This window comes from Dreissena polymorpha, chromosome 3, assembly GCF_020536995.1.
Source record: "Dreissena polymorpha isolate Duluth1 chromosome 3, UMN_Dpol_1.0, whole genome shotgun sequence".
NCBI classification, from domain to species: domain Eukaryota; kingdom Metazoa; phylum Mollusca; class Bivalvia; order Myida; family Dreissenidae; genus Dreissena; species Dreissena polymorpha.
Window position 1 is genome coordinate 15722886 of NC_068357.1, and position 16037 is coordinate 15738922.

General features: G+C 39.3%; 1 protein-coding gene and 1 non-coding gene across 5 annotated transcripts in view; one reads left to right on the forward strand and one right to left on the reverse strand.

Annotated features, from left to right (window-relative positions):
• The window catches only part of LOC127873058 (mediator of RNA polymerase II transcription subunit 17-like), a 55191-nt gene that overhangs the window by 19997 nt on the left and 19157 nt on the right, over nucleotides 1-16037 (reverse strand). For 3 of the 4 annotated variants that reach the window (XM_052416633.1, XM_052416632.1, XM_052416631.1), the window contains exons 4-5: nucleotides 14154-14180; nucleotides 168-345 (exon numbers count right to left, since the gene is read on the reverse strand). In XM_052416633.1, coding sequence (XP_052272593.1) covers nucleotides 168-345; nucleotides 14154-14180 — 205 coding nt within the window. The remainder of the gene's footprint in view (nucleotides 1-167; nucleotides 346-14153; nucleotides 14181-16037) is intronic. The other variant, XM_052416634.1, reaches the window with a different exon arrangement.
• Trnaa-agc (transfer RNA alanine (anticodon AGC)) lies at nucleotides 15078-15159 on the forward strand. Its single transcript has one exon. It is a non-coding gene; the product is annotated as a tRNA-Ala (tRNA).

A 16037-nucleotide genomic window follows, 5' to 3' on the forward strand; every position in this document is an offset into this window, starting at 1 on the left:
TTAAGCATTTACCAGATCATGGGAGGTCTTGGATTTGATACTGCTTATGGGAGCATTCTCCGGACACCAAAAACTGGTTTAACCCATGAAACGGACTCAAGAGGGTTTTAATAAGCCTTTGTCTTTCGATTAAATCAAGCTTAAATACATAGGTTCAAACTAATTACCAGATCTGTAGCTGAGATCACCGATGATTGCGTTGCCAACTTTCTTGAGTCGCCAGCTCTGTCTTAACTTTAGTAGTTCCATGTGGAACTTGTCGGAGGATGCCCCGGTCTTATCCTCGTGTGACCTTTTGAGTCTCTCTGCACCGCTGAGTAACACCGCAGAGGCCGCACTGAGACCCTGAATAGAAGGGGATAAGATGGATCTGAGCCTGGTTTTGGAAAAACATCACTCAATGCATGTGAAGTGTTGTCCCTGATTAGCCTGTGCAGTCCACACAGGATAATCAGGGACAACACAGGACTCCCCCCTGGCTCAAAGAATTATGTCGCCAACAATTTCGCAAAATGGATTGTCGCAAAATTTAAGAACCTGTAGCCAAAGTTTTAGCCAAGCATTCGGAACTGCCTGTTTGGTTACAAAAGACTAAACAAATAGTATTGGAGTACTATGTACAATGTACAGCAACTTATGTTATTGGTAAATTTCACAACAATTTCTGCCTAATTGGATTTTTTCTAGGAAAAGACTTACTTTACATGAAAAATACAATTAAAGCGGAAAGTGTCTTCTCTGATTAGTCTGTGAAGTCTGCACTGGCTACTCTGGGACGACACTTAACGCACATATATTAGACCCACATCGAGGCTCTAATGAGAAGTTGATGTTGATTGTAAACAAATTGAACTTTCAAGTAGGCTGACTGTTTTCAACAATTTTCCCAGGTACCAAAAAGGAAAGTGGTGAAGTTGTTGAAATACTTGTGAAACACACTGATTGGAAATTAATTAGAGCTTTGTCTTAAACCTGTCTCATACCCAAGCACCTCAACGTCAGCTATGATCATAGGCAAATAACTCAGGAATACATGCTGGGAAACTTTTCGTCTGCTAAAATGTCGTCTGCTGAATTTCTAAAATTAGCATTTTCTTCCATTTTTTTTCAAAGAATGCTATCAGAATGGCAAAAAAATTGGATCCTGATGGGACGCCACTTTCTGTGGTGTCTCATCTGGATCCAAACTGTTTGCAAAGGCCTTCAAAATTTGGTTCCAGCACAGAAAGAGTTAACGTGAAAAAATCTACACCTCAAATGGATGACATAAAACTTTTCACATTGATTTGTCAATAAGAAATGTTGACATCATGTCATCCACCAACAGACAAACTGACAAGATGAATCTTATACATCCCCTCACTGCGTTGGTGGCTAAAATAACAGCTGGAAAAAAATTGAAAATTATTGTGGTCCAAACCCTATAGGTTCAGTTCCCGAATGGCATTAAGATCATCAACATGGTCATTTAAAACATGTTGAGCAAGTTCTAAATATTATTTTAATAAGGAAATATTTAGGTTACTGAGTTTTTATATGGCACATTGTCATATGGTGGGTTGGTGGTAAATAAATACCTTAATTATTTTTATTTTTTAAGTTTCAGATATTAATACAAAATATGACTTTAAAACAAGTAGCTCTCTATTCATAATCAAAGCCGGAAAGCCATGGTAACAGTACCATGTTTATGGTACAACCGGTATTTCTTTTAAAGAATGATAAGAAATGAAATCTCTCAAATACTTAAGTTCACAGTCCTATGAAACCATCACAAATTCTTTAAGTCTTTAATTCTCTGTGATGAGTAACTTTACAAATTCTGATGAAGTTTATTCAAGATGTTATAGCAACCTATTGTGAAGATTTTAACAGTGGCTAGAGAATTTAAGAACAAGAGCACCGCCTTGCGGGTGCAGACCGCTCATCTATTTTTCTTTTTAAAGGTTTAGGGACCTATCTCAATTTCAATCACAAAGGAGGGAGGGGTGAAGAGCGGTGTATAGTGTGGGTGAGTGGTCATTTATTACATTATCTTCCAAAAATACAAAAAAATGCAAACAATTTATTTTTTGGGGGGGGGGGGGGGATTCTTGGGTGGGATGGTTGGACGGTATTTCAAATATAAAATAATAAAAATAAACATTTGTGTTTTTTAACCATGTTTGAAAAAAAACACAAGAGATGTTCTTCAGAAACACAATGCCCCCTATTGCACCGCTTTGAAAAAAATTTTAGCTTTTTTTACCTTTGACCGTGAAGGATGGCCTTGAACTTGAACTTCCACCACTCAATATGTGCAGCTTCATGATAACGCAGCTTTGAACTTATTTTTTTTTTTACCTTGAAGGATGACCTTGACCTTGAAGGATGACCTTGACCTTCCACCACTCAAAATGTGCAGCTTCATGAGAACGCTGCTTCAATTTTTTATTTTTTTTACCTTGAAGGATGACCTTGACCTTGAACTTCCACCACTCAAAATGTGCAGCTTCATGAGATACACCTGCGTGCCAAATATCAAGTTGCTATCTTCAATATTTAGAAAGTTATGGCCAATGTTAAAGTTTCGGACGGACAGACGCCATATATTTGACATTTGACCTTGAAGGATAACCTTGACCTTCACCTTTGACCACTCAAAATGTTCAGCTCCATGAGATACACATGCATGCCAAATATCAAGTTGTTGCTATCTTCAATATTGAAAAAGTTATGACCAATGTTAAAGTTTTCGGATGGACAGACGCCATTAATTTGACATTTGACCTTGAAGGATGACCTTGACCTTTCACCACTCAAAATGTGCAGCTCCATGAGATACACATGCATGCCAAATATCAAGTTGCTATCTTCAATAGTGAAAAAGTTATGGCCAATGTTTAAGTTTTTTATGGACGGACGGACAGACAGACTGACATACTGACGGACAGTTCAACTGCTATATGCCACCCTACTGGGAGTATAAAAATTATTTTTTTGGGGTGGGGGGTGTTATAGTGTGAGGGTGTGGTGGTAATTTATTAAATGATCTTTAAAAAAAAAATGGGGGGGGGGATTCGGGAGGGGGGCGGGCGTGGGGGATGGTTTGGGTGGAGTCTATTGTGGTATGTCAGGAAAGAGTTGTTTTGTCAAAGTATCAATCAAATCTAATCAAAAATAATGAAGTTATGGCAATTTTAGCAAAATTTAATAATTTGACCTTGAGTCAAAGTCATTCAAAGGTCAAGGTAAAAGTCAAAAAAGGGGCATAATTACGTAAAAATGACAACCAGAGTTATGCAACTTGTTCTTTACTGTTCCCTTATGATAGTTTGCGAGTGTTCCAAGTATGAAAGCAATATCTATGATACTTTAGGGGTAAAGTGGACCAAAACACAAAACTTAACCAAATTTTCAAGTATAAAGGGCACATAATTCCGTCCAAATGCCAGTCAGAGTTACATAACTTTGCCTGCACAGTCCCCTTACCATAGTTAGTAAGTGTTGCAAGTATGAAAGCAATAGGTTTGATACTTTAGGAAAAAAGTGGTCCTAAACACAAAACTTAACCAAATTTTCAATTTTCTAAGTATAAAAAGGGCACATAATTCTGTCAAAATGTAAGCCAGGGTTATCTAACTTTGCCCGCCCAGTCTCCTCATGATAGTATGTAAGTGTACCAAGTTTGGAATGCAATAGCATTGATACTTTATGAGAAAAGTGGACCTAAACTCAAAACTTAACTGGACGCCGACGCCAAGGTGATAACAATAGCTCATTTTTATTTTTTTTTAAATAGATGAGCTAAAAATGGTTGGATCGTCATTTTCAACTGATTGATATTGGGTTTGTAAGTTGTATTTTGTTATTAGTTTCAACAAATTTTCATGTTTTGGGAAAATAGTAAAGTAATATCATAAAACAAGAGCACCGCATAATGTGTACCACGCTAGGCTACGGGTGCAGTTTTGAATAAATGAAACTTGTCAGAATTTTTTTTAAGAGGTCACAGTTACATTGACCTTTGACCTAGTGACCCCAAAATGGGTGTGGCGTGTAGAACTCATCAAGGTGCATCTACATATGAAGTTTAAAAGTTGTAGGCGGAAGCACTTTGATTTAAGAGCCAATGTTTAGGTTTTAGCATGACGCGGACGTCGGATGGCAGACGACATGACAAGCTGGCTATGACAATACCTCGGGTTTTCTCTGAAAACGCCGAGCTAATAAAGAAATCAGTTTTTGTTTTATTTTTTTCATTTTAAATTTACCTATCACATAAATCATGGAACATTGTAAGTGTATCAAGAACTTAAATACCATTTGTTTAGCATAGTGTAACGAATTTCAATGTAAAATAAAATTGTTCAATGAAAAACAAGCCACAAAATTACTGCTAATTATCTCTCGCACATTTATTGAATTAAAACGTACACATTTTTGAATACCTGAATTATACAAGAAACCGTCGGAGACGGGTGATGCTCCCCAAAGGTTTGCACTATATTGTTGGGGCCTAGCTCTAGGTATTGGTAGCGTATTAAAATTAGGCAACAATGAGTTTATATCAAAATAAACAATGTCTCCAAGTAACTCATTTTATTCCACCACCGTTAAAATGCACATAGTTTAGAATAGCCTCAGCATTCGCGTCACAAGTGATGACGTATACAAAGCTTACACAGTTGTACGTATTCAAATGTACATGTAGTTAAAATACTTCGTCAGGAATAAATACTCTAAAGTTCCGTGATAAGTTGACAAATATTCTGTAAAAAGTCACAATAATGGAAATATGTTCACTTAAAAGTGTTTTCTTTACTAATTGTTCGGATTAATTCACAATATGGATTAGTTATTTACACTTATCGGGAGCAAGCTGATGTTAATGCTTCTCCCCCACAAGAAAAATCAAGACTGACTAGAAAATCAACAAAACGTTCGAAGTTTGGCCGAAATGTGGCCGAAAACTGGCCGAAATGTGATCGAAAACTGGCCGAAAATTGGCCGCGGCCATAAATCGGCCACCGGCCAAGAAACGGCCTCAGACCGGCCTTAAATCGGCCAAAAAACGGCCATAGATACAAAATGGCGGAGAATCGAACGCTGACTTCGTCACATAGTTTCACAACATGGATATTACGCTGAATACTTAAATTACCTAAGTGTAACGAAAGGATAAAACACTTAATACACAAATAACATACACATATGTGCTAAATGATATTGCAAGTTCAATGCACGGATATTGACATCAGTCTACTGAGTTATAATACACGTAAACAGAAGGGAGACAATTCTCGCTAATGAAATAAATCGTTAAGAGTGGAAGTGGATTAAAGTGTTGCTCTGCATATTTTACGAGAAACTTGGACCAAGATGACAAGCAACAATGCCTTGTGTGTGCTTGTAGGTTATTGTCTGATAGTTTTCTTGGTCCAATACGACTATGGAAAAACATCAAACCGTCACAGAGGTAAGGTACTTCATCACCCCCTCGACAAGTCATGGCAACTCCGTTTGCCATTTAGCTACTCGCGCATATCCTAAGATTATATGAAGAAACGAAATAAAGTTCAAAACTGGAACAAAGGAACTCTGAAATGCTGTCCATAATCCATCATTCGATGCCTATCCATTAAGTGCCCACTTTATGGCCGGACACCAAACGGACTCGTCACGTTATGATCCTCCACCGTGACGAGCGGTTTACCCGTACGGTGCTTAGTGGAACGCGAAGCCGCGTACGGGCCTACTCCTGTAGGCGAATTTCAGCGATGTTTTCTACGAACATCTCGCAAACACTCATGGAATAACGATTATGAACAGTTACAATAAGCAAACGTTTGTCCACAAAGTAAGAAAAGGTACATGTCCAAAGCTTCTGCATAGCTACCACGAGCAACTCCGGTAAAGCGCTCACATAAACCATTATGGTTTAAATTTACAACGGTATCTTAGTCGTTCAGGTCCATTCCTGCACATCCGCATTACGAAATTCACCATAGACACTTCAGGTGTCGTAATGAATGGGTCATTGAATGTTTTCTTTAGTTTGCCCCTTACAGCTAATCCACTTGATTCATCGATCAGCCATTGAGCAACATACGTCTGGCAATCGTAGCAGGATGCTAGTGGATCACGCAAATGAAAGCATCGCCGTACACTTTTTACTTCAGCGTGACCGAGATGTCCCTTAGCCTTTTCATGCGCTCTCTGCACGCCGTTCTTAACAATTTTCTCAATATTTGCTTCTGCCCATGATTGTTTCTGCCGACGATCGAATTCCGTCTTCCTTTGAAACGCTTGCTCATGATTGACAGCGATCCATTTAACATGCTCAGTGTCAGCACAGGATCTCTTCACCAATGGCGATGAAGTCGTCAAACCTTCCACGTTTTGCTGGCTACTAACATGATTGCCCTCGCAATAAGCTTCTTCAACAAACCTAATGCATACGGACATGTTGTTGTTTTCAGGCACTTCCGGTACTACATTACCTGTTTTCCGGCACAGTCCGTGTTTAACAAATTCGTTGAGACAACCGTCATTTACGTTTAGGCTCTTTGGTGAGGAGATCAATCGCACGTTACTGATGCTTTCGCTCAGACCCCCAACATCGACCCTTCTGACCGACGATACTTCAACAAAATCATCGTTGCCGCCAACTTCTTGACCATCCAGAACAATCACGCCCTGATTATTCAAAATTTCAGCAGACCCCGCAGCGCCCTTCGTAAGGACACCATACCCGAGAGGAACCTCGTCATCAATCTCCGCAACGATCGCCTCGCGTCGAACCAACACATGGCCAAGCCTAAGCTCGAACAGGCCCTTGCCTATTTCCTTAAAAGGTACCCCACTGGCACCCCTCAAGCTTGTACTTCCGCTCAGCACCGGCTTACTACCTTCCGGTATCCTTTGGTACACTTTCGTTGAGACGATGGTTTTCGATGCCCCCGTATCTGTTGTGAATATGACCGGCACCTCGTTAATCGATCCCTTCACGAACAGACCGTCACCAAGGCTACGCAGCCTCTCCTTGGCGCCCTTTCTTCCCGGTACCCTTCTGGCGTCTTGTCTGGTTTCTCGTTGGCCTACCTCGCAACTCTCCTCTACTGGGACCTCCCTCTGGCCGCAAGGGCTGGTCCACTCCCGTTTAAATGGTCTTCTTTTGACTCTTTTCCGGTCGACGGATCTACATCCGGTTTGCCGTGCTTTTTCGGACATTCACGTGCAAAGTGCCCCTTCTCGTGGCAGTAGAAACACTCGATGTCCCTCTTTCCTTTAAAGCTACGAGATCGGGCCGCTTCCGCCTCTAGCTTCTCCACTCTAGCTAACAAGGACTTCACGGTGTCCACATCGTCCACGTTCTTTACTTCCGGTCTGGTGAAGCTTGTTTTCCGCTTCTGGTGAGTTTCATCTGGGCATCGTCTAAGGTAATCTCCCTCCTCTTCAGCGTCTGAATCATCATCGACGGCTCTCCGCACAACCCCACGGTTTTTTCGGCGCATCCCTCTGCATATTTCGGATTTGAATGAGTGTCACCGCATGATACAACGCCTCATCTATAGTCCGTGGCTCCTTATTAAACTCGACTTCGAATCGGATCTCCTCATCGTACAGACCGTCCAAAAACCGTCGAACAAGATCTTCATTTCGCGTTCTTTCATCGCGCCCACTGTGCGCTCTATCGTAAAGTCTCTTTAATTCCTGGGCAAACTCTTCCAGTGTTTCGCCATGTCGCTGCGAACGGCGGCTAAATTTTGCCGCAAACGACCGTGGAGTTTCGATTATCTTGAACCTACTATCGATCTCGCGTAGCAGTTCGTAATAATTGTCGAGAACATGTGGTGGCAATTGGGAGAAAACAAATTGCGCTGCCGCCCCTTCCAGCCTCGGCAACAGTTGGTCTAACCTTTCGTCTTCTCCCCAACCATACCGATTGGCGATTGTCTCAAACTGCGCAATCCACGTTTGCCATTCCTCTTTACCGGTATATTGGGCCATGCGCACGGCTGGCAGTCTACGATAATCTCGATCCTGGACATGTGTTGGTCGCCTGTATTGTCCGTGCGCGTCACCATGGTCGCCGGGGGACAATACCCGACCACGTTGGTCTTGCTGGCCTTGATACGCGGGATTGCCAAATATATCAAACCGGTATGCTTGATGTGCATCGGGACCGTTATCTCCTTGTCCTTTCCGACTGGCTGGAGACACGTTTTGCCGAAAACCGTAACGCTCCCGTACGTTTTCGATAGCAGGCTCTCGCCTGTGTACCGACTGCGCGTCCTGAACGCCCTCATTGAGAAACGGTTGCACCATTGCGCCATTATTTGCGTCTGCTGGTCGAGATTCGCAACACTCGCCGTGGTTTCCGGTATGACGACGCACGTCGTCATTCGCCTGGCAGTTTGCTTCCGTCGGCGTTTTGTGCGTCGTTCCTTTCAGGTCTCTTAAGTCACGAGCCATGGCCTTCAGCGCCTCGTTCATGCTCAGCAATTGGCGATCTAAATTACGATTGTCCGAACCGGATACTCGACCCTCCGGACCCGCGACATCATCCCTACTCCCACAAGATTCTCCGCTCGACCGTTCACAATCATCGTCATCAATGCCGCTTCCGTTACGCTCACCGAAATATATCTCTCCCTCACTGTCAACTGGTCTAGGTTCTGCCATTTTATGAGCGTATTATTTATTCACGCGAATATATAAAATAATTTCTATCAATAAACGCGAGCGTAGAGCTAATGTTAATTCTTCATGTGAAAATGTTAGTAATTGCGGTAACCAGCTATTATTGTTCCGTATATTTAGATTAGCCGATGAACATGTGTAAAAGTATTTATTTAATTTAGAATTTCAACTCGCGGTAAATTGCTGTCATCATTTGCTTTAATATTTAATAATCTATGTCGCTCATTTTACTAAGGTGTGCATGCGTACTTGTTATTGTTAATGAGTGAACAGATTTTTTATTCCTAAGGTATGTTTACGGCGTTATGAGTTCGCATCACAGGATTAGTTAAATAATAAAACTAATCCCACCGCTCGTCCACCAGAAATTGTTGGGGCCTAGCTCTAGGTATTGGTAGCGTATTAAAGTTAGGCAAAATGAGTTTATATCAAAATAAACAATGTCTCCAAGTAACTCATTTTATTCCACCACCGTTAAAATGCACATAGTTTAGAATAGCCTCAGCATTCGCGTCACAAGTGATGACGTATACAAAGCTTACACAGTTGTACGTATTCAAATGTACATGTAGTTAAAATACTTCGTCAGGAATAAATACTCTAAAGTTCCGTGATAAGTTGACAAATATTCTGTAAAAAGTCACAATAATGGAAATATGTTCACGTAAAAGTGTTTTCTTTACTAATTGTTCGGATTAATTCACAATATGGATTAGTTATTTACACTTATCGGGAGCAAGCTGATGTTAATGCTTCTCCCCCACAAGAAAAATCAAGACTGACTAGAAAATCAACAAAACGTTCGAAGTTTGGCCGAAATGTGGCCGAAAACTGGCCGAAATGTGATCGAAAACTGGCCGAAAATTGGCCGCGGCCATAAATCGGCCACCGGCCAAGAAACGGCCTCAGACCGGCCTTAAATCGGCCAAAAAACGGCCATAGATACAAAATGGCGGAGAATCGAACGCTGACTTCGTCACATAGTTTCACAACATGGATATTACGCTGAATACTTAAATTACCTAAGTGTAACGAAAGGATAAAACACTTAATACACAAATAACATACACATATGTGCTAAATGATATTGCAAGTTCAATGCACGGATATTGACATCAGTCTACTGAGTTATAATACACGTAAACAGAAGGGAGACAATTCTCGCTAATGAAATAAATCGTTAAGAGTGGAAGCGGATTAAAGTGTTGCTCTGCATATTTTACGAGAAACTTGGACCAAGATGACAAGCAACAATGCCTTGTGTGTGCTTGTAGGTTATTGTCTGATAGTTTTCTTGGTCCAATACGACTATGGAAAAACATCAAACCGTCACAGAGGTAAGGTACTTCAATATATTCAGATAAAAGGAAACGTCTTGAGGGCACAGTAGTTGGGGGGACAATAATTTTTTTTATAGAAAATTTCAAAGGGCCATTACTCTGTGAAAAATCATCCAACCAGAACCCGCTGATTATATGCACATTAATAATATACTTGGAAAATCTTTCAGTTGCTATTGTAGGATAACTAATGGCAATATATGTGACTCTCGCTCTGGCATAGAACCCTGGACATAGACATGCACGGACGGACACACGGGCGGACAGACGAAGCGGTGACTATATGCTCCCACAAAATAAATTTGGTGGGAGCATAAAAAAAGTTATTATGTCCATATGTTAGACGCACTGGAATATAACATGCAGGCAATTTTTTCAAGAAAAAAATGTGTGACTTTTTTCTTTGAAATATGGTACTATGTATTTCAAATGTTTGTAAATGAAAACAATCAGAAACTTAACAAGAGCACCGCATAACGGGTGCCACACTCGGCTACGGGTGCAGTTTTGAATGAATGAAAGCTTGTCAGAATTTGTTGTTTTTTTTAGTTTTAGTTTTTTTGTTTTTCACAGAGACCTTGACCTTTGACCTAGTGACCCCAAAATGGGTGTGGCATGTAGAACTCATCAACGTGCACATATGAAGTTTCAAAGTTGTAGGTGGAAGCACTTTGAATTTAGAGCCAATGTTAAGGTTTTAGCATGACCCGGACGGCCGACGGATGGCACGACGACCTGGCTATGACAATACCTCGGGTTTTCTCTGAAAACCCTAAGCTAAAAATTACAAGAATACATACATTTTCATGCTTATTTGTTAATTCATGTCCATTCACCATATTCATTCTTATAGACGCTCTGTTGTGAGTTCATTTAGCTGAAGATGAGAGACAATTAGAGACCTCAATCTCCTAATTAGTCACATCTAAATTAATTTAAGCCCTTGACTTTCAGATTGAATTTACAAATGCTTGTTTGTAGCATGGATGCTTAAAAAACATCTTCGGATATGTCATGCTCATCTTGGATTTAGCTTACTTTTAAAATGACTACTTATATTTAATGAAGATAATATTAGCAAAGTATTATGTGATCTGTGGATAAGGCTGGTGACTGTTAATAGAAAAAACATTAATAACATTACAAAGCTTAAAATGTTATAATACATGCATATATGGAACAATAAAAATGGTAGCAGTCATCTTTTTTTGCTTTATTCGATTTCAGTGGAAGTATTATTCTATATTTTGGAAAAGTGACCTCGACTTGACAGGCTCTAAACATGATACCAGCTAGGTTTGCATGTATGTGACAGTCACACACAAAAATACAACAAAATACCTTTATCCAAACTAAATTTATTGAAAGGACTTTGTTTTTTTCTATTTTAATTACCAGTGAACTTGACCCCAATGGCCCGGCATGCAATCCCACTCTAGATCAGAATGTAAGTTATATGTACATACAGTACAGTCCACGCGGTTTCCCCATTAAACATCGCAAATAAGTTGATATTTCCTCCAAAATAATTTCAAATCGAACACGCCAAATCTTTATTGTTACCGTATTTTAGTAGAGTACTTATAATAAAGTAATTACAGTAATTGGAACTGGATTAAGTGTTTGACGTTATGAAAACACGCAAAGCTTGTCTTCTGACCTATTGTGTAGACTGCTATCTGCGGTGTTTTGACAAAAGGGATTAACATGTGTGAATGTCACTCTGCCGATTTGGTCCATAATTACTGGTAAACATTGTTTTGAATGTTGACGCGACTAGAATACAATTTTGAATATTTAATGCAAATATCAACTCAATAGTTAACACCTTCTTTTAGCAATCAATGGAATAATCTACCTACAAAGGGAAAATAAATGCATTAGTGAGCAGAGAATAGACTTTGTTCCGACAATTAAAACCATTCCCTATACATTCGTTGAACGTGTTTACTTGAGTAAGTTATGCCTTCAGACAGGAAGCAGCTTTCCTTTGATAACGTCAAACTGTCAATTCACACAGATTTGCGAGACTTTAAACAGTCTTTCAATTTTGCCGATTGTTAACCACGGAGTCCCAAATCATGCAAAAGCCACTTATCGGGATTTTCTTAATCTCCCTTGGAGTTACTGCACGCGGAGTAGCGAGGGAAATTGGAGAAAACGCGTGGACTGTACTGTACACACACAAAAAGTCATCAATATATCTCCAGCCTAACTGAAATTAATTGTGTCATATTCTGAGAAAACTGGGCTTAATGCATGTGCCAAAAGTGTCATCCTTGATTAGCCTGTGCAGTCCACACAGGCAAATAAGGGACGACACCTTCCGCTTTTATGGTAGTTTAAAGGAAGTCCCTTCTTACCAAAAATGTTGCTTAGGCGGAAAGTGTCATCCCTGATTAGCCTGTGCGGACTGCACAGGCTAATCTGGGACAAAACTTTACGCACATGCATTAAGCCAAATTTTCTCAGAACAAGACACATTTAAAAGAATCCCTTTATCTACTTTCAGCAACTTTAGTGACCTTAACTCAACTGACCCCAAATGATGGGTCTCAATGCAGGCCTTAACCTGATTATATAAGGCACAAGGGGGCATATATCTGCTGGTCACAGCCATCCGTCCAGGTCAGTAATTAACTAGAGATTTGTCACAGACGTGAAAAATACCCCACATGCCGCATTGACACATAATGTTTTGCATGTTGTCTTAACAAAAAAATGCGGACACCATGCTCAATGTTTAAAACACACTTAGTGACCCGGTGACCTAGTATTTTACCCCGCATGGCCCATGTTCAAACTTGACCTACACATCATCTAGATACAACTTCTGACCAAGTGTGGTGAAGATCAGATGAAAACTACTTGAATTACAGAGCAGACACCATGCTAAATGTGTAAAACGTACTAAGTGACCCCGTGACCTTGTTTTTTTATCTGGCATGGCCAATGTTCGAACTTGGCTTTAAGATCATCTAGATACAACTTCTGACCAAGTTTGGTGAAGCTCTCATGAAAACAACTTGAATTAGAGAGCTGACACCATGCTCAATGTTTAAAACGCTCTTAGTGACCCTGTGACCTAGTTTTTAACCCGGCATGACCCATATTCGAACTTGACCTAGACATCATCTAGATACAACATCTGACCAAGTTTGGTGAAGATCGGATGAAAACAACTTGAATTAGAGAGCAGACACTGAATACGGACCGACAGACAAGCTCACTCCTATATACCCCCTTAAACTTCGTTTGTGTAGGTATAATTACTTAAAACATATTTGATGTTTTAAATATCTTTCGATGTTATATCAATTGGGCATAATACTGATAAAAAGCTGGTCACGCTTATAAATATTGGTCAGTAGGGACTAAAGTAGAGCTAAAGTATAATAGCAGGGAGCCCCCCTGCACCTTTCGATTTTGATGCCCATCCTTTTAAAATATGTGGCACCTCTTCCATTTTAATGCCCAGATAAAGAGATGTTGCATATGTAACTTCACCAAACCTTTACACAGACACCGACAAATGAGTGGGTAGCATAGCTCATTCTATGCAGAGAGTAGGCGAGCTAAACATTTCTTGCCAAAACCATATACACTAGACTCAAACAAATGCCCTGCAAAGGTTTATATGCACCTCTTGTCTTTGTCCCATCAACCAATGTTGAACATTGCCTTTGTCCCATCAACCAATGGTAAACATTGCCCTTGTCCCATCAACCAATGGTATACATTGTCCTTTTCCCATCAACCGATGGTAAACATTGTCCTTGTCCTATCAACCAATGGTAAACTAGGCCCATATTCACCCACCTTTTCTTAGACTTCGAATCGTATTTAAATGTCATGTAAAAATATCAGTTGTTTACAAATATGCAATGATGTTGTAATATGAATGCCAAAATACCAGTACCCACTGGTAAATAGCAAGAAAATATCAGTTAACAAAATTATTTCTGGAGAACTGAAGTATTTATTGTTCATTTTAATATCTTAAGACTTGAGTGGGTGAATCTGGGCCTATATATTCAAATAATGCCAAATTCAAATAAGCTCATTCCAATTAATGCATCCATTTCCAAAAAATAAATAACTGAGCTGTCACCAACAATTCATACTCACACTTATTAATGACTGAAGCATTATTCCCTTCAAAAACAGCATGATCAAATGAGTCTTGTTCTGAGAAAACTGGGCTTAATTCATGTGCGTAAAGTGTCGTCCCAGATTAGCCTGTGCAATCCGCACAGGCTAATCAGGGACGACACTTTCCGCTTTAATGGTATTTTTAGTTTCAAGGAAGTCCCTCCTTACCAAAAATCAAGTTTAGACGGAAAGTGTCGTCCCTGATTAGCCTGTGCGGACTGCACAGGTTAATCTGGGACGACACTTTACGCACATGCTTTATGACCAGCTTTCACAGAACAAGACACAAATTAATGTTTTATAACTATATGAGTCTCGGTCTGGGAAAACTGGGCTAAACCATGTAGGTTCAGAACCAGATAAGCCTGTGCAGTCCAAGCAGGCTAATCAGGGATGACACTTTCTGCTTTTATTGATTTTTTAATTTAAAGAACGGTCTCTTCAAAAGTAAAACTAGTTTATGCTTAAAGTGTTGTCCCTGATAAAACCTTAGCTGTCTACACTGGCTAATCTGGGATGACACTTTTTCGCACATAAATTAAGCCAAGTTTTCCCAGAACTTAGGTAATATGATTATTTAGCATTATAAACTAAATACATCATGTCATTAATTTCTTTTATGACTCATCAACTACAGTTTTATTTTTTTTACAAAACTGATGAAAACATGTCTCAAGGGCATTCCATCACTGAACTTCAGGGTAACTCAAAGAGGAATTTAACCCATTTATGCCTAGTAGACTCTCCCATTCTTCTAAATTAGATCAATTTATTTCCAAATTAGGGATGTATAGTATATTTGTTTCTATATTTAGAATATTTCTTACAGACATTCCTTTAAGGTAGTGCACCTCTAATGATTTCCCGCGATTTCTTCGAAGGTTGAAGAGCCTACTATTAGGTGCCGTAGCCTAGTGGTTAAGGCGATAGACTAGCAATCTTTTGGGATATTCCCGCGCAGGTTCGAATCCTGCCGACGACGTATACTTTTTTTGCGATGCGTTTTATTTATTTTCTAACGTAATTTGATTTAATATGGCATATAAGCTATATTTATTGTTAAATATGTTGCAATTTTTATGCACATTCTTCAATTATTAAAATTAAAACAACGTTATGGCGAAATTGGGTGATTTACTGTTGAAAATACGAACCATGCATGTTGCATTTTTATTTTTATTTCAAAAAGTAAACGGTAAATCTGTCTAGTTCTTGGTATTTTTGCTGTATATAGTGTTTCTATAAAAACTAAGTTTAAAATATGACTTAAATGATACTATTTTGAATTTTATGTCACTTTGTTTTTAACCGACCCAATTTTTACTTGGCTGAAATCACTTACATTTCATGGCGCTCTTCCATAGATAAAAAATTGTAAAAAATAAATGTCTGTAAAAGAATACTTATTTCATCTTGTTTAAACTTTAAACACCTTTACAGCATCTGTACACACCAACTGCATGCCCATATTTGGAAATTTGAATGAATTATGGAACTTTTATATACCCCAGGGGTGAAAATAAACTGGACAAAAGCCGAGCGTGGGGGTGGTTTTGAAAAAATCGGTATATTTTTTTTAAAAGCATGGAAAGCCTACCTACAAATTTGCATGTAGTTCAGTGAAATGATGCTGATTAAGAAAATAATTAATTAGATTATATTTGGATATGTGCCCATTAGAGGTGCGCTACCTTAAGCAAACAGTGCAGACCCAGATGAGAAGGCCTTTTTTCTAGACACTAGGCATAAATGGGTTAAGTTATTTTAAATGATAATCATCTCTACTATTTTAATTTCAGAAAAAAAGAGATACAATTGATTTGAAATAAAAACTGCATAAAGTAATTTACAAAAAAAATA